The sequence below is a fragment of the Dipteris shenzhenensis genome, chromosome 33, assembly GCF_047967505.1.
Source record: "Dipteris shenzhenensis isolate YYH24624 ecotype China chromosome 33, Dip_SZ_1.0, whole genome shotgun sequence".
Taxonomy (NCBI): domain Eukaryota; kingdom Viridiplantae; phylum Streptophyta; class Polypodiopsida; order Gleicheniales; family Dipteridaceae; genus Dipteris; species Dipteris shenzhenensis.
In genome coordinates, this window is record NC_141628.1 from 20,384,163 (window position 1) to 20,411,243 (window position 27,081).

The 27,081-nt window shown below is 43.8% G+C and overlaps 1 protein-coding gene across 1 annotated transcript; it reads right to left on the reverse strand.

The window, feature by feature from the left end:
• Positions 1–12,964: 12,964 nt before the first annotated feature.
• Positions 12,965–26,032, reverse strand: LOC147879807 (uncharacterized). The gene is made up of 3 exons (XM_087371609.1): positions 25,958–26,032; positions 24,418–25,162; positions 12,965–13,026 (listed from the first exon to the last, which is right to left on the reverse strand). Exons 1-3 carry the CDS (start codon positions 26,030–26,032, stop codon positions 12,965–12,967), a joined length of 882 nt encoding a protein of 293 aa, XP_087227735.1.
• Between the last annotated feature and the right edge of the window lie 1,049 nt (positions 26,033–27,081).

The window sequence follows — 27,081 nt, forward strand, 5'->3', positions numbered from 1 at the left end:
GTGTACACTCACGTGATATCGTAAGGTTCCCCTTCTAAATCCCCCGAGCCAGGTGCTAGGTCTGTTCCTGGATTGAGTCGCGGACGCGCGCCTGCATCTTAGCGTAGCCCAAGGCCCAGTGGCAGATCCCAGGCTTCACAGCGCCACCTGGTGGTATGGGACACCTGGCTGGTTTGGATCTGATTGGGGAGTTCGTGCCAGTAGCTCAGCTCGTGGCTCGGAGGGGACATCTCTTGATTCGGGATCACATCCCGTAGATGTCATGGTTGGGTGGTGAGCAGCCTGCTCAGTTTCTCACGTTGTGTGTATTTGTTTGCAGATCAGAGGTTTCAGGAGTGCTGGGACGTGTCAAGATGTGTGCTGGTTTTCTTTGATGACATCCTCATTTACAGCAAAGATAGAGAGAGCACATTAAGCACGTGAAGCAGGTGTTGGAAATTTTGAGGATGCATCAGCTTAATGCAAAAGCCAGCAAATGCACTTTTATGGCAAAGGAGGTTGAGTTCCTGGGGCATATTGTGAGTAGATGTGGCATTCGGGTGGATCTCGCAAAGGTGAAATGCATCACAGATTGGCCACAGCCACAAAATCCCACCCAGTTGAGAGGATTTTTAGGTCTTGCTTCCTTCTACAGGCGCTTTATTCGCAAATTTGCCAAGAGGGCAGCTCCTCTTACTGACCTCTTGAAGAAGGATGCTTTTCGGTGGTCAAAGGAAGCACAACGCAGCTTTGAAGACTTGAAATTTTCTCTCACTCATGCACCTGTCTTGGTATGCCCTGATTTTTCGCGTCCTTTCGTTTTGGAGGCAGATGCCAGTGGCAAACGATTGGGGGCTGTTTTGAGGCGAGAACATGGGGTAATAGCCTTTGAAAGCAAGAAGTTTGATGCCAAAGAACGTTTATGATCAGGAGATGTTGGCTATCTTGCATGCCTTCAGGAAATGGCACCACTATCTATACGGGAGTAAAATTAAGGTGAAAACAGATCATAGGACACTCAGATTCTTCCTCACCCAGCCAAATTTATCCTATAAGCAGAAGACTTGGTTGGCTGCAGTCCAATCCTATGATTTTGAGTCTTGACATTGAGTATAGAAAAGTTAAGGAAAATGTGGTTGCAGATGCCTTGTCTAGGATGTGGGCAATTTATCTGCTATCTCTACCATATATCAGGAGTGGATTCATGGCATTCAGGAAGAGTATATGCAGAATTCTATGGCAGCTCCCATATTTCAGATTTGCAGAAGCCTTCTAGTCAGGGTCATCCGGAATTCAAATTGCATAATGGGTTGTTGTGGTGCCAGGACAGAATTTATTTAGTGCCAGACTCAAAATATAGACAGCTGGTTTTGCAAGAAATGCACTCCGCTCCCATGGCTGGACATACGGGTGTCACTAAAACATACGAAAGAATCAAGCAGAGCTTTACTTGGGAAGGCATGTGGAGGGATGAGGTATGCTTGCCTTGCTACACTTCCACCTCATAGACATCGCCTCAGCATCCTTTTCCTCCCACACTTCCACCTCATGTGGATCTGCAAGTTTTTGCTACCTTTCTTGTTGCATCCATTGTGTCCTGGGATTTCATCTGCTCCTGTTGTCACCTTTTTTGCTGCCACGTGGCTCCGTAGCTTCACCTTCCAAATGGGGTAATTGTCCCCACCCAATTTACCAGTTCGGAAAAGGCATCTGTGAAGTCATTTGAATCCTGGAATAGACCTTATGCCAAAGATGCAACAGATACAAACTCTGCAATCCCTCTGGGCAAAGGCACACTTATCTGAATCTAGGTCACCTTCATTCTTTCAAAGGTACCTGTCCTTCAGATGCCGGATAGTCGATCTTGAATTCTACAATCCTGAGTTGACATCACCTTCGTTTTAAGCAAAGGCTCTCTTCTCCGGGCAGCAACGCACTTGTGAGTCTCCCTTGGGGTGCTGATACCAAGGACTTTACCTCCCTGGCTCTGATACCATGTCAGAAAGTAGAGAACCATTTGCTGTAGCCAACGCCCCACAGCGGAAGACTTATCTCAGGGCTCACACAACGTGTAAAACAAGTCTCACTCCTCTATCTAGTATCAGTGCACACAAGTGATTACTGTCATGGAAACTAGCACAAATCTTGAACAATGCACAAATGAATAGAACAGCCATACATGTTGAATTAGTCAATGTCTACAAAATTGTGTCCAATTACATGAGCGACATTTTGGAGGACATGAAGCTAGCTAAAACACTAACCATGATAAAACACAAACTAGGTAGGATTTGGGATGCAAAGCAATTGCCAAGGCTTTAGCATCATGCAAGACTGCGATCAAACCTTTTCTATTAGTCGCAACTTTCGTTGCTTCTTTGATCATCTACACGATAACAAATCATTGACTGCGATCAAACCTTTTCTATTAGTCGCAACTTTCGTTGCTTCTTTGATCATCTACACGATAACAAATCATTGAATTAGTCAATGCCTTTGTACTTGTGTGTTTGATGCATTGCAAAAACCGAAAAAATACACAAAACCTGACAGAGAGTCTGCTCATTGTGCGGCTATCCAGCAGCCATTTGCTGCCCTGTCACCTCATAGTATTGTCTTCTACCTCATAGATCTGTAGTACAAGATATTCTGTCTTGTACACCATGTAGACAGGTACCCCGTGTTGCGGCCCAACTGCATGGCACTTCATGTGGAGTGTTCAGCCCTGATTGTGGGTCCCAAATGAAACCCACATGAATGTCTGCATGCTGCCCATGTAGCAGCTAATAATGCTGACCACATGGCATGATATATTGCTGCCTATGTGGCAACCCTGGGGGGCACTTTGTAAATGCCCTTATAGCATGCACAAGCAAGCATGCATTTACTATACCCCTATATTTAAAATTTACCTTTACACCCCCTGCCATATGCATACATTCTTGGATGTTAAATATAAAGCTCCCCTCTGTATATTCACAAAATTTAATTACATTAGATATATACTTTTTAAAATCCTCTTATGTATGTGAATGGCACGTAAGTCCCCAATTGAAAATTCTGCAGAAAACTAAGGTGCATTGTAACATGTCTATAACTTCCATTCTTCCACCTTCACTGGGTTTGCATGTGTTAGTATCTTCCTGGTTGAATCCACCATGTCTTAGGGCTTTGGTTCTACGCCTATGGCCACCCTCCATAACTTCCTTGGCTCTTGATCTTCACCTTTCACAATGGGTAGTTGGCCCTATTTAGCTTTCCCTTCTCCCCGAAGTTGGTTAAATGCATACATGAATCCGTCAGATTTGAAGAAACTGAAAGATTGAACTGAAATAAAACAGACGCTGCAACCTTACTTGACAATGGCACACGTCTGAATCTGAGTCAGCTTCCATCTTCAATGATTCTCATCCTTAAGATGTCGGTGTAGAGCTCTAGATTCTCTGGTTGAACTCGATGTCACCTTTCTCTCAAGCAAGGATTTTCACCTTCAGGCTTCAAGCAAAGATCACCCATGTCGATTCCTTGGGCTTTGATACAATGTTGAATAACAGATAAAGACTTGTTTCTTAGCCAAGCCCTACCTGCAGTGGAAGACTTCAACAAACCGCACAGATCACACTTGATTTAGATTCTACTCCACGCATGCACACAAGCAATACTCGAATCACACATCGATATAGACCGCTAAGTAAATATACATTCACTGCTCCAAAATAGACAGATAGTACATCATATCCCACCCTAGTACATCACGTGGACAGCCTGAGTGCTCCTTCACTAAGCACCAAAATGAGGGGCACTTACGATGTTTGTCGTACTGCTGTCCTCTTGCTAGAAGGGCGGTTGCTGGGAGGCTCAGGCTGACTGAATGGAATGAGGCATGGAGCCTCTTCTTCATGGGCCGACCCAGCCCTGCCATAGGGCCGAGTGCGGGTCTGCAGGAGGCTGACCAGACTGGGAGACTCCACATAAAACCTTTTGGGCTGAGCAGGTCTGCCTCTAGGCCAACCTGTCCAGACCTATTTAAGGGCCTGCCTGCCCCCTTTTTTTCAGTAAGCATGTCTTCAAGCCTTCAACCCACACATTGGGGTCTATGGACAGCCTCATGAATGCGATACTCCATGGCAGTCCATGCAGACTGTTCAGCTCCAAGTGAGGGGCCGAAATAAAATCCAAGAAGGATGTTTGCATGCTGCCCATGTGGCATCCAACGATGCTTGTCATGTGCACGGATTGGTATCTGACATGTACTAGGTACACAAGACTAGCTCAGGTAGCCTAGGGAGGCTTAGAGTTGGGCAGGCTTGATTCTCGGGAGTGGCAAGGGTACGAACCATTTAGAGGTCTTCGCTATTTTTGGTGCTTGGGGCCCAAATCTATACAAGGGGCCCAGAGGTCTCGGGGGATTCAGAAGGGGAACCTTACGATATCACGTGAGTGTACACTAGGGGGGTTTTTTGCAGATGATGCATAAGCTTATACATTAGGGGTGGGGGCCCTTTTATGTTTTGGCTAATCTTAAATTTAAGTTAGGGGGGTGGGAGGGGGGGGGGGGGGAACTAATCTTTACCCTAGATGTAGACCCAATGTAGAAATGACACACAAATACTCATTTGATAAGTCAGTCACTGGGTGTTCATGAACTAAGCCCAAAACTAACACTAGGACTCTTTCATTGATGGTGATTCTTATTGTTAATTATGGTAATCAAAGAACTAATCGTGGCTAATTAAAGGGGCTAATGTTTAGAGAAAATAAGAGAAAAGGCTATGGAAAAAGGTGTAAGAAATGTTCCATAGTAATGCATTCCTACAAGCAAATTAAGCATAACATGGCCACATGAACACCACCACACCCACACCTATACCCTCTCACTCTTTCACTCTTTGATTTTGACCACAAGCTGGTTCTCCTAAGTTGTCCTTATTCTCTTTTGGCATTTGTAAATATTCACTCTATCTTTCTAGTACACTTTGCTTTGCACACTTTGCAAAATTGCCCAATCACCCAAAGACAAAGAGACTATCTATTAGAGGATTAAATAAAAAATGGAGTAATGGAAGGCTACATGGAGTGGGCATGGAGTCCCAATGTTGTAGATCCAAGAAATGGGTTTTAAGGGTGGTTCAAATCAAGGAACTTGAGATCCAACCTTGTAAGTCATGATATAAACAATCTTTCATAATATAAAACAAATATATCATTAAAACATTCTCTCTTTAATATAGGTTTACTATTTTATTCTAGTGTCTATAGTAGTGTAATATACATGTGTCTTTTCAATATTACGACTGTGTGACCGCTATTTGAATAGTGAATTTCTTAATAGAACCCTTCATTCAGAATTTGTGATAGGAAGGAAGTCATGTGACCGCTATGTGTAAGTCTTGGGACAATCTATGAGAGACGATGACCCTAGAACTATCAAAGCAAAGATGTGCATTGAAGGACACCATTACAAATGCCTTAATACACTATGAATCAGTGGCGGTGAACCTAATAACTAAGGAAACCATGATAGATTTGGGCTTGGAAAAGATGTTATAAAGTAATTAGGTTAGTTGGCTTGCCAACAAAAGTAGAAATTAATTGCCCTCCCAAGTATGTGTACACATGTGGCCTATCCCATGAGTGAGGGCTTTTCACACGGTTGACCATACTCTATGTTTTCTTAACCATGGTGAAATGAAGCCAATTTTATCCCCAAAAATGGAGGGGGGAAATGGGGAAGCGAGGGAAAATGGGTTTCCTATCCTGCACATGACTTTTGCCCTATCTTATGCCCTGTACTTTTGCCCTATCTTATACCCTTCGGCTTCGTTCCGCCTCTGCCCCTTTGCTTTGTTCCGCCTCTGCCTTTCAAGCACGACATCTGCAACAAAGCACTACGTATTATCTGATTCCAGGGAGGTTTTTGTAGTAAGCCAGGTGAGTCCTCTATGGCCACACCTCTTTCCTTAGCTGCATCACGGTTTGACTCTCCCTGTTTAAACGTTAATTTTCGTGGATCCTCCCTGTTTAAGCTGTGAAGGTATTCTAGTCCCTGTGCCACTTCCAATGCCATCCGGAGTCTCTGATTCCAGTCTAACAAACTATCGCTCTAATGGAGATGCCTTGCAAGAGTCGACAGCATTGCTAAATTTTTAGTCATGAGATCAAACCGCTCCGCAGTTTTGTAAGGCTCGGAGTACATCTCACTTGACCGGCCCCCAGCCACGTATAGATGGTTGTTCAACTTTTTCAGGCAAACTCAAAACGATCGTCTTCGATCATGCGCGTTACGCCAGCGTTTTGTTTTCGCAAGTATCATAGCAGCACTCTGATTTGATTACTCTCGTAGCGAGATTTTGCTGCTGTTCGAGTTCATACACGCACAACAAGATTTCCCTCGATACTCGCTGTAGGAGCTGGCTGCTCGTTCCAGCAGGAATGACCGTTGTGAGAGAAACACCTGCTTGTCTTCGTGGCTACTACTTTCTTCTTTTTTGGCATCTGGCATTTTACCTTCTTGCATTAATGTTGCCCTTGATGGTCGCAGTGCTCCCGCTGCGCCTGTAGAGAAGGCAACAACACCCCCGCCACCTCCACCGAAGCGACTATCCCCCGCAAGGTAAGTGATTTTGCTTTGTTCGGGCACTTGATCGTCGTGATTATTTGCTCATTATCTTTGATTCCTTCCTTTCCCCTTTCATTCCCACAATCCATGTGTGTGTGTATGTGTGTGTGTGAGTGTGTTCTGTTCGACCATCCCCACACGCAAAGCAATATCGTACTCCACACTGCACTGCCCCTGCCACCGCATCACGCCAATATATTTTAAAGCAACTTTCCTTCCAGATTTCAAGTGACAAGAGTTTTGAAATCTACAGAGCCATCTCAACATGCCCTTAGCTCATTCCAATTCTGGGCATTCATCAGCCTTCTCATAATTAACAAGCTCCCACTATAATCTCCTCAAATGTGAACGCCTGCTCAGAACCCATATTGCTATTCAACAGCTCACAACAATTCAAAAACGGAGCTTAGCAGACTCAAACCTACATGGTAGACTTTTGGGAGTGCCGTTTGCTAATTTTTCCCCTCCAAAGATTTTGAATCAACATGAATGGCATTTGAAAGTGCCATTTGTCGCAGCACAGAGCTAAATCGGGCAGTGCCATTTGTCCGTGCATTTGTCCGTGCATAGAAAGCTTGACTGATACAAAGCTGAGCATATTAAGGTGGTGGGTGTCCTTATTGATCAAGTCAATACCTTTAGAATCTCGCTAAACATGGGTCCTCAATGAGCTGGCCCTTTTGGCCACGTGGGCGGCAAACCACTGATTTGACTGAGTCTTTTTGTCCGCCAACTCCCGTTTTCAATTATTATCTAGCGTAACACCCTAATCTTTGGGAGTCTCTGATCATCGAATCCTGCCATTGATTGTTGCGCATGAGTCTGATAGAGTAGGGGACTTGCCAGAGAGCCGGAAAATCCTTTCAAAAGCCTTACAGGTGCTGTAATTTGTTACTAGTTGCTAGAGTAGCTGTAAGCTTCAAAAGGAGATTGTTGGCTTGAAGCAGCTCTGATTCTTCCATACTTTGCTCCAGGTTTTATGTCCATTTCATCCTTCATTTTGAACATGTTAATGATGGTTTTGCTGTAATTTTCTGCTCATTTTCTTTACTTTACAACAGGTTTTGCTGTCCATTTGAGATTATCTTGTTGGGCACCTTTTTTGTTATCTAGCCCTTTTATAGGAGCATGGAGAGGCATGATATTGTGATTGTGTTAGATGAGGGTGTGGCTGAAAATCATGTGTTGGGATATGTTCATCTTAAAACCGGTGGTACCTACAAGGACTTGAGAGAAGAGATCATCCTTGATAATCTCATCATAGATGAGTTTATATTTTTGGGAGGATCTAGGAAAATTCCAATAGGGGCCAAGCAAGAGGAGAGATGGATAGTTGATGTTGCAGAAGTAACCATCCAATTGAAAATGGAATATGATACACAAGGCAAACACCAAAAAGTGGACGCACTTAGAGGAACCAATGAAATGCAGCCAAAGTGTACAGTGTCTCCAGATTTATGTATGCATGATCTTGCTCAAGGGTGTGAGAGGTACAATATGGTGGATGATTTGACTACGTGTGGTAGTGTTTCTAAGAATCGATTGAGGAGTCACCTTGCAACACCATCTGAGGTCAAAAAATGACAGAGGGAGATTAAGATAGCCAAAGAAAAGTTAAGAGCAAAAGGCCGACATGATAGATTTGAGCTCATGTCAAAGGACAAGGATGGTAAAGCATTGTTTCAGATTTGGTGTGAGGAGTGTGACTGCTCTTATGGTCAAGGGGGTCCTGACACTTTGTATAATTACACACACTCACACATCAACTCAGCATCCCATATGAGGATTATTGGGTTATGTGAGCAAGAGAGCCATAGAAAAGACAGCCTTGGTTCATTGGATGACATTATGGAATTAGGAAAAGAAAAAGTAAATGAAGCAATGTTGGAGGTTTCAACCTTTGCAAGTGAGAGTAATGTGGTGTTTCAACTAGTAACAGAGACTATTGGAGATTATAGCACTCTATCAAAAGTCTATATAAGCTGCATGCTAGATAACAAGTGGATACCACTATTTCCAAAGACAGGATCTCTACGACAATGCATGATTGAGCATATGAAATCCAAGCTACATATCACAAAGGTTAGTGGCATTGATTCTAGTAATCAAGTGAAGAGGGCTGGTGGTCGCCCATCCAAGGTGACAATTATAGATAAGAAGCAAAGAGATCTAAGTAGTTTTTTCAAGAAATGTTCTGCTAAAGGTAAAACTCACATGTTCTAGCTGTGTTTTCCATCAGCTTTGTATTTTCCAAGTGAACATTTTTTCTTATGCTCTATTGTAATGTTTTCTTATAGATAATGACACCTTGCAAACTGCCAATGCATCACGAAAGCCATCAGGTATTTCTCATATGCTTCTATTTTCAATCATTATTTCTGATTTTTTATAGAGATGTTAGCTGTAGCTAGTCATATGGCTTTTGGCTCTCTCTCCATTAGGCAAATTTTCAAGCTTCTATTTTCAATCACTATTTCTGTTTTTTTATAGAGATGTTAGGTGTAGCTAGTCATATGGCTTTTGGCTCTCTCTCCATCAAGTCTATTGGGAACTTAACAGATTCCTCCTTTGCTCACAGAGAGTAGCTTGCTTGCAACCTTGTGTTGGGGTTTTTGGCAAGGGTCATATAACTATGATGGGAATGTGGTTGACTTGAAGCCCTTTTTGGATGATAGTAAGGGAGGTGGCAAATGGCACAATGAGCCAGCAACTAAGGCAACAATTATGATGGGGACAACAGAGTTCATTGAAATTAATGGCACTTTCCGTCATAAGCATTGCAAGCGGATATGTTTGGAGGGAACATACTTTGATAATTTGCAATGTGGTGCATGTGCTACTATTCCTAAAGAACGAGACTTTCGCATGCGAGTGTATCGACAAATTCGATCTTCAGACACTGGTGGATCAAGAGACACAGGAGGTGGTAGACGGTTAGATTATTTGACTCATTTAGAGTTATTGAGAGTAGCAAAAACAAAGTCCACAATGGTTCGGATATTGAAGAAGGAGATAGCATTCACAAGAACTGAAGTTGTTGCATTGAGCGTGAAGGTTAGAAGTCTTTGGGAGAGCACTATGGAAGCCATGGTGAGGAAAGATGTTAGAAAATTTTGTCAAGATATAATCAATGCTCATGAGCTAGGTCTGTTTGAGGGAAAGAAGGCATTGTGGAACTTCTTTGTTGACATTTCACAAAACATTTCAAGAGTAGGTCAAGGGAAGAGATATTCCAATACAACAAAGAAATTATTTGAGACTGTCAAGATATGGGAAGGGACAAGGTTGCATAATTTGTTATCACTTAACCTTGGAGGTCCACACATGTCCACCACAATGAGGTCCACAAGAAAAGCACTTTTCTTTCGAACTGGTTTACAAGAGGATATATTTCAACATGCAAGAGAAGTTTACACTTGTCACATGATGAAGAAAGGTATACCCTTGGGTAGTGTGCCAGTTCTTCTAGCTGAGGATGAAACAGTTGTGAAAAGAACGGTGAGATAGGTAGCACGTGATGATAATTTGGTTGGCTTTTGTGATAAAAAGTTGGAACACACTTGCATTCCAGACTTTGTCGTGTAAGTTGGTGATGGTCAAGATGGATATCTTAGAGTTGTGGATGCTTTTCAACATAATGTGATTGCTCATTATGCAAGGGTATTGATAGTGAATCCTCTTCTTGAATGCTTGCCAAAGCTAGTTCTATTGGTGCAATTGACATGTAATAGGTTTGATTCCATGTTTGTCAGAGAACAGTGGGAGAGCATTTAGCTTTCTTGGAACATTTTTCTAAGGGACGTGGTAGGTCCATTGATAGGACATGCTTCAGATGGGGATAGTAGGCGCAGAAAGTTGATGTTGCAAGATTACTCTTCTTGTCAAGGTCCCAGGTTGTGCATTCCTTGGAAGGGTTGGCCCTTTACAGCACACATCACATTTGATGGGAGTATCAGTGGTTTGCATGATCAAGACTATATCCATAATGGAAAGAAACTTATCAATCCTTTGGATAGTGCATCTAGGAGGTTGGTACTTGTTAGAGAGCTGGTGACTTTGAATCATGTAGCAATTGTATATCAATTATTCAAGGTTGATGAACATGGCTTGCAAGAAGGGGATATTGAGAGGAAGGATAGACAAAATTGGAGAGCTGCACAAAGGATTGCTGCAAAGAAAGTACAAAAGTGTTTGAAGTTATTACAAGAAGGCTATGGTGCTCACCAAGAGCGGACATTGGGCACACGTATATACTTATCAATAGTAGCATCTTACATTGATATTTTCTTATCACCTACCTTAGACTTGTATGGTCGTGTGAAAGCTGCAGGAAAGGTGTCTTTCTTTTTCAGGTATGTAGAAGTTGCTACCATTGCTATTAGTGATATATGAATAAAGGATTTTGAACATATTTCCAAGGTTTATGTGGCTAATACTCATGGTTCTTTCTATATGTAGGATTTGGCGCATGTGGATCACTAAACATGATGCATACTCCCTAAAGCAAAACTTTATCAGTAGAGAAACATTCATTGACATTCAATTGTCATGTCACTTTGTGGTTCTCTTGATAAAGACCTTTAGGGAAAAGCATCCTCACTTGCACGTACCCCTTTCTTGCACGGGATCGGATGCATGTGAGAATTTTTTCAGCAAGGTGGGTTCGGAATGAAAGATGCTATGATGGCTTTGATTTGCTGAGTAGTACAGGAGCACTTAATAGAATAGCAGAGTTTCAAGCAGGTTCAATTCTTAAATTTCCAGCAGCTCATTCTAAACAAGAAAATATATGGGCTACTTTGGAAAAGGAGAATGACACTCCTTTGGCCAACCTGGGAGACTATGCTTGTGTGAGTAGTGACAACCATATGGTATCTGCATTGAAAGAGGGATTATTAGAAGCAAAGGCCATAAGTGAGACACTTGGTATGCGCGATGAAACTTTTTGGAATGACTCATGGGAGGAGGGAGATCTCTTAGAACTCTTCAACCCTAATCTTGAATATGTGGATGAAGATGAATCATTGGATGATGTTCTACTTATAGATGAAGATAATCACTTTGATAGTGGTGTTCGAGGTGATCTGGATGAGGAAATTACTAGTGAAAGTGAGCTTCGTCATGTGATTGATTGTCTAATTGATGAGGAGGAGAAGGTGGCTAGTGAAATATCGCCATTTGTTGAAGTGGATGGGAAAGCCATTTCTAAAAGCACACTTGTCAGCCAATTGAATGGAAATCCCACACTATCTAAAGATAGATTAACAAGGGTGAAAAGTGGAGTGTATTTTTCTTTGGGGAAGAAGGCAATGATTCATACAGGAACATGTCTTGGTATAGGATCTGACTTGCAGTATTGTTTGAAAGCACATCAATAAATGCAAACAAAAAGACAAGAGGAAAAGGAAAAGCTGGGAATACTAATAAGGGTGCTCTAAACGGCATGTGGTAGCTTGGAAGGGTGGTAAGCATGAGGACAAAGGTTGGAAATTGTCTAAAAGAGACAAGAGGCCCCTTTGATCTATTGGATAGGCCTTTGAATGTTCAAATTCATTTGTCATGGTATCAACAAGCAAAGGGAACTAGGACCTACACATATGACCTTGTTGACAACCAATGTGTGGATTTGGAATCTATAATAGCCTTGGCCAATCTCAACTATGATCGACAAACAAAGAAATACCATCTTGATGAGAATGACTACAAACTTTTCAATGAATATGTTTAGGGCAGAAAAGGTACATTTTCTATTTTTTAAATTTTTGTAAAGTTTATCCATTTTGAAGTCGTCCCTTCCCTTCCCTCCTTCCTAGTCCATTTGCAGCCCTACTGCTCCAATCTCTGATGTGGATGAAGGTAACATATGTTTTTGTTAATGTGCTTTCAATCCTTCTTATCACATAGGGATCCTAGGTTTGCAGCATGTAACTTGACAGGGAGCTTATGTTTGTTTTGCAGAATAAATTTGTTGGCAAGCTATGTGGCATGATGCAGCATTTATGAGAAGATGCCCATAGATGTGTCAATGCTAAACTTATGGATTATAGACATGGATTGTTCGGGTGTTACTCTTGTTTAATTTTTAGTTTTTCTAGTAAACATTCAAGATGCATTTTATGTTTTCTACTCTATCAAATTTTGGTTTAGATTCATGGATTGTTCAGGTGTTACTCTTGTGTAACTTCATATTTGCTGCTATTAAACATCCAAGATGCTTTTCAGCTTTCTCATTCTAGTGTTTGTTTTTTAAGGGAGAAGAAACTTGTTTATGTTAGTGTGTAATCATTCTTATATGCTATATATTGGGTCTACTACAGCTTTCTAGCTTGTCCGCCCCAATAACAGTGAATGTAGTTGCTGTCTACACTATTCTGAGCAGGTTTTGAGACTGTTGCCAATTATGGGAAAGGATTTGGAGCTGTTTACCTCTGTATTTGGCAATACAACATTCAAATTAGTTCATGTTTTGCAAGTACAAGTCTGCATTGGAAGTTCAGTGAGGTTTGTGCATTGTTAAGCCAAGCATTGGCTAGTGGGTTAATGTGATTTTGTTGGTGCAATACCATTCACAGCATGTGAATCAGTGGGCAGTTTATGCATACATCTAAGATGGTTCAGAATCAAAATCTGAATCTAAATTCGGGAGACGTGTTTGAAGTTTTGGCCTGGGAGGATAAATTGGATGGAACCAAGTATTCCATGTGGAGTTTTATGGTGAATAATGTGTTAGTTGGTAAGAGTATATGGGGCTATGTTAGAGGTGATGAGGCTTGTCTTGTAGATCTAGTTATTGCTTCTGCTACACCTTTGTAAGGAGGTAATGCATATGATATGCAGCTAGCTTCGATAAGGCCAACTACACCTGTTGCTCCCATTGAGGATTAAAGGAGATGGGATTAAGGGATGCCCAGGCTATGCCACTTATAGCCTTGTCCATTCAAAGGATCATCATACCTCGTATCTGTTCCTCCAACATACTTGGAGAATATGTATTGGGCAAGGAAGGAGGCTAGGCTTACTTGAAAAGACATCTTGATAGTATTTCAAGAGCTTTACGTATGGAAATACATTGGTGGATATGTATACTCTTTGTAGATGTACAGTCAATACGTATGCAAAATGGTATAATGTTGCCTTGGTTAGCATGTCGATGTAGGTGATTAGCATGTAATGGATGTAATGCCAACAAATGAGTGCTCTTATCATCACTATTAGGCATGAATCAAGAACATCTATTTTGATAGATGTAACTTTAACAAATGCTGTTATCATCATTATTAGGCTTGAATCAAGAATTACCATGCTAACCATGTATGGTAACAAGTGTGCGGAGGGTGTGCGGATGACAGATGGATGTTTGACAAAATATGATAGCCGTCTTATAGTCTTGTTGTTTGACAAAATAGGATAGCCGTCTTGACGTAGGTTTAAGGAAAGGGGGGGAGCACACTAGACTTTTTCTTGTACCTTATAAGCTTAAATAGGGGTGTTTTATAATCCTGTTGGGGTAAAGGCACATTGCCACCCCTTTATTAAAGATATGACACCTATGACTGTCTTAAGACAATCATAGGGGGAAAACCTAATCCTAATAAAACTTAAGAGTTTGTGGTGTGGCTCATCACTACACACCCGCACATTTGGAGTCTTCTCTTTCTCTCACTCTCTCTCTCTTGTACTTCTCCCTCTTACCTTCTCCCTTCAACTGGTATCAGAGCCTCACTTCCTCCCTACCCCTGCCTACCAGCTCCCTCTACCTCTACTTCCCTCAGAGCTTGTGCCCCCTTGACATAGAGCAAGTAGCGCAGGCAGCTGCAGCAGGGCGGCGCGGGACAGCTGCAACAGGGCGGCTGCAGCAGGGCGGTGCATCGCGAGCTGCAGCAGGGCGGCGCATCGAGGGCTGAAGCAGGGCGGCGCATCGTGGGCTACAGCAGGGCGGCGCCGAGCAGCGCACGCGTGGGTAGATCTGGGCATCGCGCGGTCGCGCCGTACAGTCGTACGGACGTACGGCCGTCCGTACATCCGTACGGACACCGTACCTTCGACTGGTACCTTCGACCGCCGTACGGATTGCGACAGGAAGGGGCGTCTTTTCTCCTTCGTCAGGGATCTGCATCAAGAGAAGTACATTTTTCGGAAATTTTTTTTTCTGAACCCTGCAGAGGTACAGCAGGTACACAGGTACTCTGCACAAGTACACTGGTACAAAAGTACAGCAGGTACATCAGTTTTTTTTTGGGAGTAAAAGAGAAGGAGAAAGAGCACTCTGCTCTTCATTCAGGATCATTTTCAGTTCTCAAAACTGTGTTTTTTGAAAGTACAGCAAGTACCTTCATCTCCCTCGTGCTTGAGGTGACCAGTACCACAGTGTGTGGTTGATTGCACAGTTATCTTGTTTTGGGAAGGTAATGCCTTGATCTTGCAGAGGATTTTTATGCTTTTGCTGAGTGAAATCTCAGCTTTTGGGTGACATTATCAAAGGGCTTTTGTCTGGAAGCTTATGCAGTGTATGCCTTGAGGCAGTGTGGAGCCAGGGAGCCCACATTAGTCTTGTTTCTGCAGTGTATTCAGTGACTTTTCTTGCAGGTCACATTTTGTGTACGACACTTTGGAAAATCTCAGTTGAGCCACGCTTGGCCAGGGCGCATCGAGTTTACTCGGTCCCTAACTGTTCATCGTTGACAGTGCTCAAAAGATTCTCTTCAGTGTCTATACATTGGGATCTGTGTTGTTATTGTGTACACAGGGCTGTTTATGCATTGCATTGTCAGGTGAAAGTGCCAGGAGAGCGCTACATTTTGTATGCTACCTCAGTGTTGAGGTGTTCTTCACTTGGTTCAGGTGTCAGATCAAGGGGCTTTTGCCCAGATTTTGCTTGAGAGCACTTGGGTTACTGTCTGAGACCCTCAGATGCCTTTTATCCCCTTGGAAGAAGGGTGATTGCTTGGGATTTGTCCCATTTTCTGTTGCAGGTTTGTGACAGGCTGAAGTGTCTGGAGCCTCTTTTTCAGTGAACAAAACAGTGTATGCCAAGTCATATTAAATCAGTGCAATACCTCATCTGAGGTGGGAGAAGTGATCAGGACAGCAGTGTTTTGTGCCTTGTCAGCTGATGATGCACTGTTAAAGCACTTGTGGAGCAGCTGCAGCATTCTGAAATTACTGTTTTTTATGCCTATTTGAGCACGGTACAGTGTGTCAGAAGGTACAGTAACTGGAGAGAAATTTTCTGTTGTGCTGCAGATGTTCTGACAGTAAAAAACAGCACTATTGTGAGTGCTCCTGGCTCTTGATAGAGCAGGTTTTTTCTGAGAAATCAGAATTTTATTCAGTCTTTCTTGACTTACAGGGAGTCAGTTACTTTCCTTATCTGATATGGCATCAGGGGGAAGTGAATCATCAATTCTGAACATAAAGAAGTTGGAAGGGGCACACAATTATGCATTATGGGCAGAACAGTGTTTGAATGTACTTCTGCTTAAGAAGATTTCTAAGCCCATAAGGGTGAAGGGTGTCAAGCCATCTGGGATGTCAGATGATGAATGGGAGGAGCTAGATCTGTCCGCGAGGGCTGCTATCATGCTTACTCTCAGTGCTTCTCTTGTGTACAATGTTCAGGCTGAAAAGACCTCTTATGGTGTATAGCAGAGGCTAGCAGAGTTGTATGCCCAAAAGAGTTCAGCCAGTAAGGTGTATTGGTTGAAGAAGCTGGTTGATCTTCGCATGAAGGAAGGTACAGCTATGACCTCACACTTGAGTGAGTTCAATGCCATCTTTACACAGCTGATTGCACAGGGGTTGAACCTTGATGAGGAGTTCAAGGCTACTTTCTTGTTGTGTACCCTTCCTGAGAGTTGGGACACTTTCAAGACCACCTTGTCTAATTCGAATGTCACTCTTATATATGCTGATGTAGAGAGCTCTCTCCTCATGGAGGAGATGAGCAGGAAAAATAATGCGGGCAGCAAGTCTTCAAATGCTTTGCAGGTACAGGAAAGAGGCAGGACTCAGCAGAAGGGGAGATCTGCTAGTAAGTCCAAATCCCGAAGTCAGTCCCGTGGTAAAAAGGATATTGAATGCTTTTATTGTGGCAAGAAGGGACATGTGAAGTCTAAGTGCTTCAAGTTTATACGGGATCAGAAAGCCAAGAAGACTGAAGTAAAGGATGCAGGCAGTGGAAGTAAAGGCAAAGGCAAGGCCAAGGTAGATGACTTGGATGCAGTGAATGTTGCAGCAGAGGACAGTGACAGTGACAGACATGAGGTATTATGTTCTTCTGCTGTAATTGCACATACCTTGGTTATTGATGGCCATGACATGCACACCTGGCTCTTGGATTCAGGTGCTTCTTTTCATGTTACTCCTCATAGGGAGTGGTTTACTTCCTACACAGGTACTCATGGAGTTGTTCACCTTGGGAACAACTATGCATGTCAGATTGCAGGGTTGGCAGTATACAGATAGTGTTCCCTGATGGACGCACATTTATGCTTGATGGTGTTCGCCATGTGCCGCAAATCAAGAAAAATCTGATTAGCACTGGCTTATTGGATGACAGTGGTTACCACACCACATTTGGGGATTCCAAATGGGTGATTACTGATGGCCAGGTTGTAGTGGCTGAGGGTTTTAAGAGTGATACCTTGTACCCTCTTTATGTTTCCAGTGTGGGTAATCATGTTGTTGCCATAACCGAGCTGCCAAAGGTTTCATTGTGGCATAGCCGGTTGGGACACATGTCTGTTAAAGGAATGCAAGAACTGTCACGTTTGGGTTATCTGTCGTCTCTTTCTTTTTCAGATTTGCCTACTTGTGATCATTGCATATTTGGCAAGCATTTTGTGACTCCTCATAAGAGGAGAACTCCCCAGAATAGAGCACCGCTTGATCTAGTGCACACTGATTTGTGTGAGATGCCACAGTTATCACTAGGGGGTGCAAAGTATTTCATTACTTTTATTGATGATGCCACACGCAGAGTGTGGGTCTATTTCTTGAAGCATAAAAGCGATGCCTTAGATGCTTTCAAGAAGTTTGTCGCTCAGGTTGAGAATCGGACAGGTCACAGGCTGAAATGCCTCAGATCCGATAATGGGGGTGAGTATGTGTCACATGCTTTTGTGCAGTTTTGCGAAGCTAAGGGCATCAAACAGGAACTCACAGCCCCTCATAATGCATCTCAAAATGGTGTAAGTGAGCGAATGAATCGAACTATTCAGGAGAAGGTTCGATGTATGTTGTCTTATGCTGCATTGCCCCATGGCTTTTGGGCAGAAGCCGTGCAAACAGCAGTTCACATTATTAACAGGTCGCCAAACAAGGCTTTGGAGTTGAAAGTGCCAGAGGAGGTGTGGTCTGGCAAGCCACCCTCATATAAGCACTTACGTGTATTTCGCTGCGAGTGCTTTGCTCATGTACGCAAAGAACTGCGCACCAAACTGGAACCAAAGTCTTTCAGATGCATCTTCATGGGTTATGGTGACGAAGGTGAAATGGGGTACAGGTTATGGGATCCCGTTAAACGGAAGATTATACGCAGCAATGATGTTATCTTTAAAGAGGATAGTGTACACAAGGAACCCGTGCAACCTGTGGAATACAGGAGGGTTATTTATGATGATGTTGGACAGCAAAGAATGCCGTTTTATATGCAGCAGCAGGCTGCTGCAGATAACCCTGTTCAAGAGGGTATACAGGCTGGAAATCAGCCAGATAATTTTGCCAATGATGCACCACTGGATATGCCAGCAGATGGGGCTGTAGAACAGCCAGATATGGTGGTACAGCCACCCGTCATGCATGACGAACAGGCTGGACAGCAGCCTAATCCGGAACATTTTGTTAGGAGAAGCACCCGTGTACAACGGCCTCCTGACAGGTTTGTTCCAGGAGCCAACAATGTGGCTGATTTTATCATGCTGACAGATTGTGGTGAGCCTTCCAGCTTCAAGGAAGCTATGGGAAGAACAGAGAAAAGCAAGTGGGAGAAAGCCATGCAGTCAGAAATGGACTCCTTACTTCAAAATGATACATGGGACTTGGTGCAGCTACCTGCAGGCAGAAAGGTTTCCATGCAAGTGGGTTTACAAAGTCAAAGTGGATTCAAATGCTTTACCGAGGTATAAGGCAAGATTGGTTGCCAAGGGATTTAAGCAGGAGAAGGGCATTGACTTTGATGAGATCTTTTCCCCTGTCGTCAAGATGACTACTTTGAGAGCAGTGTTAGCTCTTGTTGCTCATGAGGACATGGATTTATGTCAGATGGATGTGAAGACTGCTTTTCTTCACGGAGATCTCCATGATGAGATCTACATGAGTCAGCCAGAGGGATATGCTGTTAAAGGGAAAGAGCAGCTTGTGTGTAAGCTCAAAAGGAGCTTGTATGGACTCAAGCAGGCACCAAGAGAATGGTACAAGAAGTTTGATGCCTTCATGCAGTCTCAAGGGTATCATAGGTGTGAAACCGATCATTGCTTGTACACCAAACGGGCAAAGGATGGCAGTTTGATGCTACTCATTCTATATGTGGATGACATGCTGATTGCCAGTAAATCTCAGCATGAGATTAGTGCTTTAAAGAAACAACTGCATAAGTCTTTTGACATGAAAGACTTGGGTGATGCCAACCATATTCTTGGCATGCGGATTACTCGTGACAGGTCCAAGGGACTTTTGTTTCTGTCACAGAAGGAGTACATTGACAAAGTACTGCAGAGGTTCAAAATGGAGGGGGGGAAGTCTATTAGTACCCCGTTGCCTCCACATTTAAAACTCAGCAGTAAGGACAGCCCTAGATCAGATGATGATAAGGCTGAAATGGCCAAGGTTCCGTATGCATCTGCAGTTGGTTCTTTGATGTATGCCATGGTTGCCACTCGTCCGGATATTGCTTTTGCGGTGGGAGTCATCAGCAGGTATATGGCAAATCCAGGCAAGCGGCACTGGGAAGCAGTGAAAGGTGTCTTGAGGTATCTCAAGGGTACCAAAGACTTGTGCATATGCTATGGTAGGCAGGATGCATTGGTGCATGGTTTTACAGATTCAGACTATGCAGGGAATGCAGATAACCGGAAGTCTACTACCGGTTATATTTTCACATTTGCAGGAGGTGCTATATCATGGGTGTCTCGGTTGCAGAAATGCGTTGCACTATCAACTACTGAAGCTGAATATGTTGCAGCCACTGAGGCTTGCAAGGAAGCAATATGGCTTACTCGGCTGGTGGGAGACTTGGGCATTACAGGAGATATGCCAGTTTTGCATTGTGATAGTCAGAGTGCTATCATGTTAGCAAAGAATCCGGTCTTTCATCAGAAGACCAAGCACATAGATGTGAAATATCATTTCATCAGGGAGGTACTGGAAGACAAGCGACTTGAGCTTGTGAAGGTGCATACTGATGATAATCCTGCAGATTTGCTCACTAAGAGCTTGCCTACAGAGCGGTTTGCACATTGCCGCCACATCATGGGATTAGGATGAGACCACTCTTATTTTATGGTCTTGTATACAGTAACTGTATATTGCTGTAATTTTTATTCTTTTCTCCCCTTTAGGCATATTGGCCTTTAGGTGGGAGGTTGTTGGGGTAAAGGCACATTGCCACCCCTTTATTAAAGATATGACACCTATGACTGTCTTAAGACAGTCATAGGGGGAAAACCTAATCCTAATAAAACTTAAGAGTTTGTGGTGTGGCTCATCACTACACACCCGCACATTTGGAGTCTTCTCTTTCTCTCACTCTCTCTCTCTTGTACTTCTCCCTCTTACCTTCTCCCTTCAAATCCTACATGGATCTTAAATAGGGGGTTTTCTTGAAGTTCATGCACGCAGGTGACGTCCCCCTTTAATGAAGAGTGACCCCCGGGGCACCTGGGAACGAAACCTGCTCCCATCGGCACACTGAGAATTGAACCCCCTGGGCCCCTTTTATAGACTTGGGCCCCAGCGCCAAAAATAGCGAAGACCTATAAATGGTTCGTACCCTTGCCACTCAACCCGAGAATCAAGCCTGCCTAGCTCTAAGCCTCCCCAGGCTACTTGAGCTAGTCTTGTGTACCCAGTACACGTCAGATACCAATCCGTGCACATGACATACTCCCCCTCCTCTAAGAACTCACTCCTGAGTTCGCTAAAAAACTTGGAAATGTTCTCTGGAGGTTTTGTAATGTCTCCCATGTTGCATCCTCCTCAACACGATCCTTTCACTTGATCTTGTATTCCGTGATAGATCGATTACGAATCTGTCTGTCACAAAATTCAAGAATACACTCAGGTTCGTGTGGAATAAAAGTCAAATCTGTAACTTCTATTATCTCGTGAGGAGAAACAAGTTGATCATCTGCACCCAAGACTTCTTTCAGTCTACTGACATGAAAGACTGGATGGACTTTAACATCAGGAGGCAATTCTAGTCGATATGCAACTGGTCCAATTCTTTTAATGACCTTGAATGGGCCACAGTATCTGGGGGATAATTTCGGAACCAAACCAGTACTTAGGCTCTTGGATTCCTTGGAAATTCGTAAATATACCATCGTTCCTTGAGAGAACTCTCTAGGTGAACGATGTCTATTAGCATAAAATCTGTCCCAATCTTGGGCACTTCTAATAGACTCCTTGGCAAACTGCAACATTTCCTACATGTCTAGCAAGAAGTTCTTAGCAGCATCATTTTGAATTCCTTTTAATCCAACCATAACTGGTGACTTAGGTTGAAACCCGTACATAAGCATAAAAGGACCGTAACCAGTACTAGAATGCTTTGCACTGTTGTAAGCAAATTCAATCATAGGTAGATAATCCTCCCATGAAGACTGTCTCTTAGATACATATCCCATGAAGACTGTCTCTTAGATACATATGCCCGAAGCATGTCTTCAACCAACTGGTTAACCTTCTCTGTACTGCCATCGGATTGTGCATGATCCGAGGAACTCAGAGTAGTTTCTAACTTCTCAAAAACAAGTGTCCAAAAGTTACTTGTAAACTTTGAGTCCCTATCACTGACTATGTCAGAGGGCAAACCATACAGCTTAAACAAGTGGTCCACAAACTCGTGAGCCAGCTGAACAGCTGAAATAGTTGTTCTAGTAGGTAAGAATCTAGCCATTTTTGTCAAACGGTCGACTATGACCCAAATGGAGTCATGACCCTTGCGCGTACGAGGCAAACCAGTAATAAAATCCATGGAAATACTTTCCCATTTATTACCAGGAATCTGTAATGGCTGTAATAAACCCGCACTTCTAAGGCGTTCTGCCTTAGTAACCTGACAAACCCGGCAACCTACTACATAGTTTTCAATAAATGCACGCATCTTAGGCCAATAAAAGGTATGCTTCACAAGAGACAGAGTCCGTTGTATACCCGGATGTCCAGCACTAGGAGCATCATGACACTCCCAGAGAATCTTGGATTTAACGTCCAGAACATCTGGCACACAAATATTTTCATTCAGGAACAGCAAGCCGTTCCTAATCATCCACTGACCTCCCGCCGCCTGTACCGTAGGTGGCACAATCCCTGAGTCCTGGTCAACCATGGAGCTCCCATCCTGGACTCTCTGCCAATAAGAACTGAAATGACTATCAGTTGCGTATAGCCCTCTCAAGGATTGAAATAGGTTTGAGGATATTTCCGTAAATGACAGAGCATTTACAAACTTAACTCGACTTAAGGCATCCGCCACACTATTCAATGAACCCTTACGATAACGTATTTCAAAATCAAAATCTTGCATTAATTCTGCCCATCTAGCTTTCCGTCCCCTCAATTCAGATCCATGACACACATACTTAATTGACTGATGATCAGTCAATACAAGGAACTTTGAACCATACAAGTAGTGTCTCCAAACCTTAAGAGCATACACTACAGCATAAAGTTCCTTCTCGAGTGTGGGCCAACGATATTGAGTGTCGTCTAGCTTCTTACTCTCGAAAGCTACAGGTCTGCCCTCTTGGAATAGAGCTGCCCCAATCGCATAATCACTCGCATCGGCCTCTAAAACATAAGGCCGGGTAGGATCGGGTAATGCAAGAACGGGTGCTTCCTTGATAGAAAACTTCAAGGTTTCAAAAGCCTTGTTCATTGCATCATTCCAAGAGATCGGCTGGGTAGACCTGCGTCCACGACCTTTCAATATGTTTGTCAAAGGTGCCGTGATATGTGAATAATCACGCACAGACTTCCGTAGAAATACCGTAAATCCTAGGAAAGAATGAAGTTGTTTCACAGTCTGAGGGATAGGCCATTCTAAAACCTTCTGGATGCGATCCAGATCAATGCTAATACCTTCAGAAGAAAATCTTGTGTCCTAAGTAAATGATCTCCTTCATAAAGAAGTCACATTTACTCATCTTGGCATAGAGCTTATGCTGTCTTAGAATTACTAAGACAATCCGGAGGTGTCCTATGTGATCCTCAAGCGTTGGACTATATACCAAGATGTCATCTAAGAACACTACAACAAATTTGCCCAGAAAATCCCTGAACAAATCGTTCATCATCTGCTGAAAAGTAGCAGGAGCATTGGTCAAAACCAAAAGGTAAAACAAGAAACTCGTAGTGACCATACCTAGTTCGGAATGCGGTTCTATCTATGTGTTTAGCATAGATACGGATTTGGTGATAACCCGTACGCAAATCAATCTTAGTGAAATACTTTGCTCCGGCCAAACGGTCTATCAGATCATCGGAACGAGGTAGAGGGTATCGATTCTTAATTGTTACTTTATTTAGTCGTTTATAATCTATACACATTCTCCAGGTAGAATCTTTCTTCTTTCTTAAGAGGACAGGTGCACCCCAGGGTGATTTACTTGGGCGTATATAGCCCATATTCAAGTAATCCTGTAGCTGGGTAGCTAACTCATCCTCCTCTACTTGGCTCATCCTATAAGGTGGTACACTAATAGGTTGAGCCCCTGGGACTAAGTCTATGCGATGATCTACTGCCCGTTCTGGAGGTAAACCTTCCGGCAGTTGAGCAAGGAATACATCCTGAAAACTATCTAACAACATTCTCAATTCACGGTGTTCAAACACACTTAAATCATTTTTGTTTATTACAGAGACAACAAATGAAGAAAGCGGAATCAAAACACACTGATAGACATCATAATGAGAAGTGTTTAATATATTCCAAAGCTGCATCGCAGATACAATAGGTCCCTGAGAAGAGGGAATTTTATCACACTGAATATAAAATTGGGTGTCCTTATCTACAAAAGAAAGTGTATGCTCCGTCCATCCAATCTGAATATTGTGGGTTTTAAATCACTCTATTCCGATTAACAAGTCTACATGCTCCAGGTGCATAACATAACACGTAAGAGCCCCTGTGTAAGCTTGAATCCGGATAGGAAGCGCTTCAACCTTGCGATGCCAAAACTGCTTCCCAGCTGAAAGCTGCACCTCATAGGTGTGATCGCTAGGTACTGTGGACAGCCCCATCTTCTGCACAAATTTGTAATTAACAAAGTTGTGAGAGCTGCCCGGATCAAAAAGAATGTGAACCTATTGGTCCATAACTTCTCCATAAACTCGGAAAAGATAATGGGAACCAAACAACAAAGTATTGAAAGTGCAATTACAAGAAAGTGGGCAGGAAATGACATTTACAGAAATACCTGTCATCGAAACTTGGTTCGCTCCCTTGGCTTTGGTACCTGGACCGGCCTGGAGCTTCGGTCCAAGCACTAACTTTTGATTCTTTCGCTTTGGACATTCATTCTTGGTGTGGCCCCGCTCCTCGCAATAGAAGCAACGTCCTTCTTTCTTAAGCTTCAATGTGCGAAGGAAACGGGCTCGACCATTCTTTGTCTGATTTAAGTTTTTCTTGGAGGCGTTGTCCGTAGACTTCGTCTCCCCGGTACCAGTCGTAGGCTGAAAGAACTTGCGTTTGTTCTTTCCACTCGTGTCGGAAACTGTAGTTGCTTTTGCACCGGCCATGGTATCATCATAAATACACGCGTAATTCATGGCCTCTTGCAACGTTGTACATTTGTTGTTCTTAATTTGCAACTTGTATGAATCTGGCAAACCATCCACAAAGAAACCTAACAAGGTCACTGGATCCATCTTTGTGGCCCTGGTCTGCAAATCTCGAAACCTTTGAAGATAAACTTCAAATGACAAGTTCAGCTTTGACATATCGAGGGCTTTAAGCTTGCCAACGATATCATAATCGTCCTCCTTCTTCAGGAACTCCTTCCTGAAGACCCCTTCAAAATCTATCCATGTATCCGGCTTAGGTTGAAGTTCCTTCCACCATAGCAATGCTTTACCTGACATGAAACCGGCTGCAAGCTGGATTTTCTTCTCATCTGAGTACGGGTGGAGCTGGAAGTGTACCTGCCACTTGTGTAACCAAGTGTCAACAACCTCCTTAGTTCGAGACTTTTGATCTCCCGGAAAAGGATCTGGAGTTATGTTCGGGCCTAGCACTGAAGCCATGGCATCCACATGCGTGAGTGCTTGCATGGTGCTAGCCAGAAGAGTGAGAGTCGCTTGAATCCCTTGGAGTTGCTGTGTCAACCCCGTTTGATTCGCATTAACCTGCTCAAATTTGCCATCTAGAGCAGTGGTGAATTCACTGAAGGCCTTCTTCGTAATCAGATCGTCATAAAGACCTTGGTCTTCCTCTCCCACAGGAGTGTAATCCAAATCCTGATCTCCCATGGTGAACTCGGGATTTGCAAGATCAGACATATCTGAAATTTGATTTGAACGAATATAAACTGAGAGAAATAACTGAGGGAATCGAAGCTGAAAGGAGAGTGGAGCAGAGAAAAACCGTCCCAAGAGATGCTGACCGAAGAAGATGCTGAAAACTGGCGAACCGCGGGCGCAATAAACCCGGAGACTTCCCCTTGCTGAATTCGCTGCAGGCTGCAGTGTACGGAATCCCCCTGCTGACCGTACAGGTGACGCAATCCGTACGGATGGCTGATGCAATCCGTACGGATGGCTGACGTGATCCGTACGATTGCTAACGTGATCTGTATGGACGCTGATGCAGTCCGTACAGTTGCTGACGTGGGCGTACGGTAGCTGACGCAAGCTGTACGGATGCTGACGCAGTCCGTACAGTTGATGGCACAGGTGTACGGACGCTGGCGCGGGCGTACGGTAGAGGACGCTGGCTGTACGGCAGCCTGTCGCAGGCTGTCCCGAATCCTGATGGCGCAGTCTAGACGATAGGCAAAGAGGGCTTCTCGCAAGGCTATGGCTGAGCTTGGAACCTTGTCCAACTATATAGGGAACAGGGCAGCCAAATTAGGAAGCCCTGCTTCCAAAAAAGGCTCACCCTCCCAGCTTTGGAGGGTGGTGCTTTTTCGAAAAAAGCAGCACCTCCCACAGGGTGGCCGCACCCTGTTCCAGCTCCTTGCGCCTCTCCCTGCCCTGGCCGAAAATCCTTCCAGCCATGGCGCACCAACACAGCCTCCATCTCTGCGTTCTCGACCCCCACGCAGCCCCGATCAGCCTCGATCTGCTTGCCTGCCACTCAGCTACTCTATCGCCTCTCCTTCCTACACCTCTGCTCTCTCCCAGCTACGTTCATCCCTTTCTCACCTCAACCCTTCAAGAATTTCGAAATCTAGACTCTCTCTTTCTCCTACCTTTTTCCATACATCCTGACCACCCCTGATAACCCATGATCCAACCAGAATTTGCAGCAGCAAATTGCGAAATTTGGGGCATACCTGGAGGAAGAAATCATCCAAAGTACTCGCATCAGAAATTCCTACCTTAGGAGCTGGCTCTGATACCAACTGACACGTCCCAGCACTCCTGAAACCTCTGATCTGCAAACAAACACACACAACGTGAGAAACTGAGCAGGCTGCTCACCACCCAACCATGACATCTACGAGATGTGATCCCGAATCAAGAGATGTCCCCTCCGAGCCACGAGCTGAGCTACTGGCATGAACTCCCCAATCAGATCCAAACCAGCCAGGTGTCCCATACCACCAGGTGGTGCTGTGAAGCCTGGGATCTGCCACTGGGCCTTGCTACGCTAAGATGCAAGCGCGCGTCCGCGACTCAATCCAGGAACAGACCTAGCACCTGGGAACGAAACCTGCTCCCATCGGCACACTGAGAACTGAACCCCCTGGGCCCCTTTTATAGACTTGGGCCCCAGCGCCAAAAATGGCGAAGACCTATAAATGGTTCGTACCCTTGCCACTCAACCCAAGAATCAAGCCTGCCTAGCTCTAAGCCTCCCCAAGCTACTTGAGCTAGTCTTGTGTACCCAGTACACGTCAGATACCAATCCGTGCACATGACACATCTGAAAAGAAGTGGCTGCAATATCTTGTTCATCAACGCCTAGTAGGTGGCCGGTGCATTAGTCAATCCAAAAGGCATCACCGTGAATTCATACAAGTCCCATTTTGTGCGGAAGGCCGTCTTGTGCTCATCTTCTTCTTTCACCCTGATTTGATGGTAACAAGACCTCAAATCTATCT

What these genes read in the sequence shown, in the direction of transcription:
- LOC147879807 (XM_087371609.1), bottom strand. Translation starts at nt 26,032, where the DNA reads ATGGCTGGAAGGATTTTCGGCCAGGGCAGGGAGAGGCGCAAGGAGCTG. An exon ending in GTGCGGCCACCCTGTGGGAG is followed by an intron (nt 25,163 to 25,957) that starts GTGCTGCTTTTT and finishes AAATTTGAGCAG; the next exon opens with GTTAATGCGAATCAAACGGG. An exon ending in CTTAAATCAGACAAAGAATG is followed by an intron (nt 13,027 to 24,417) that starts GTCGAGCCCGTT and finishes TGCCAAATACAG; the next exon opens with AGGTAAACAGCTCCAAATCC.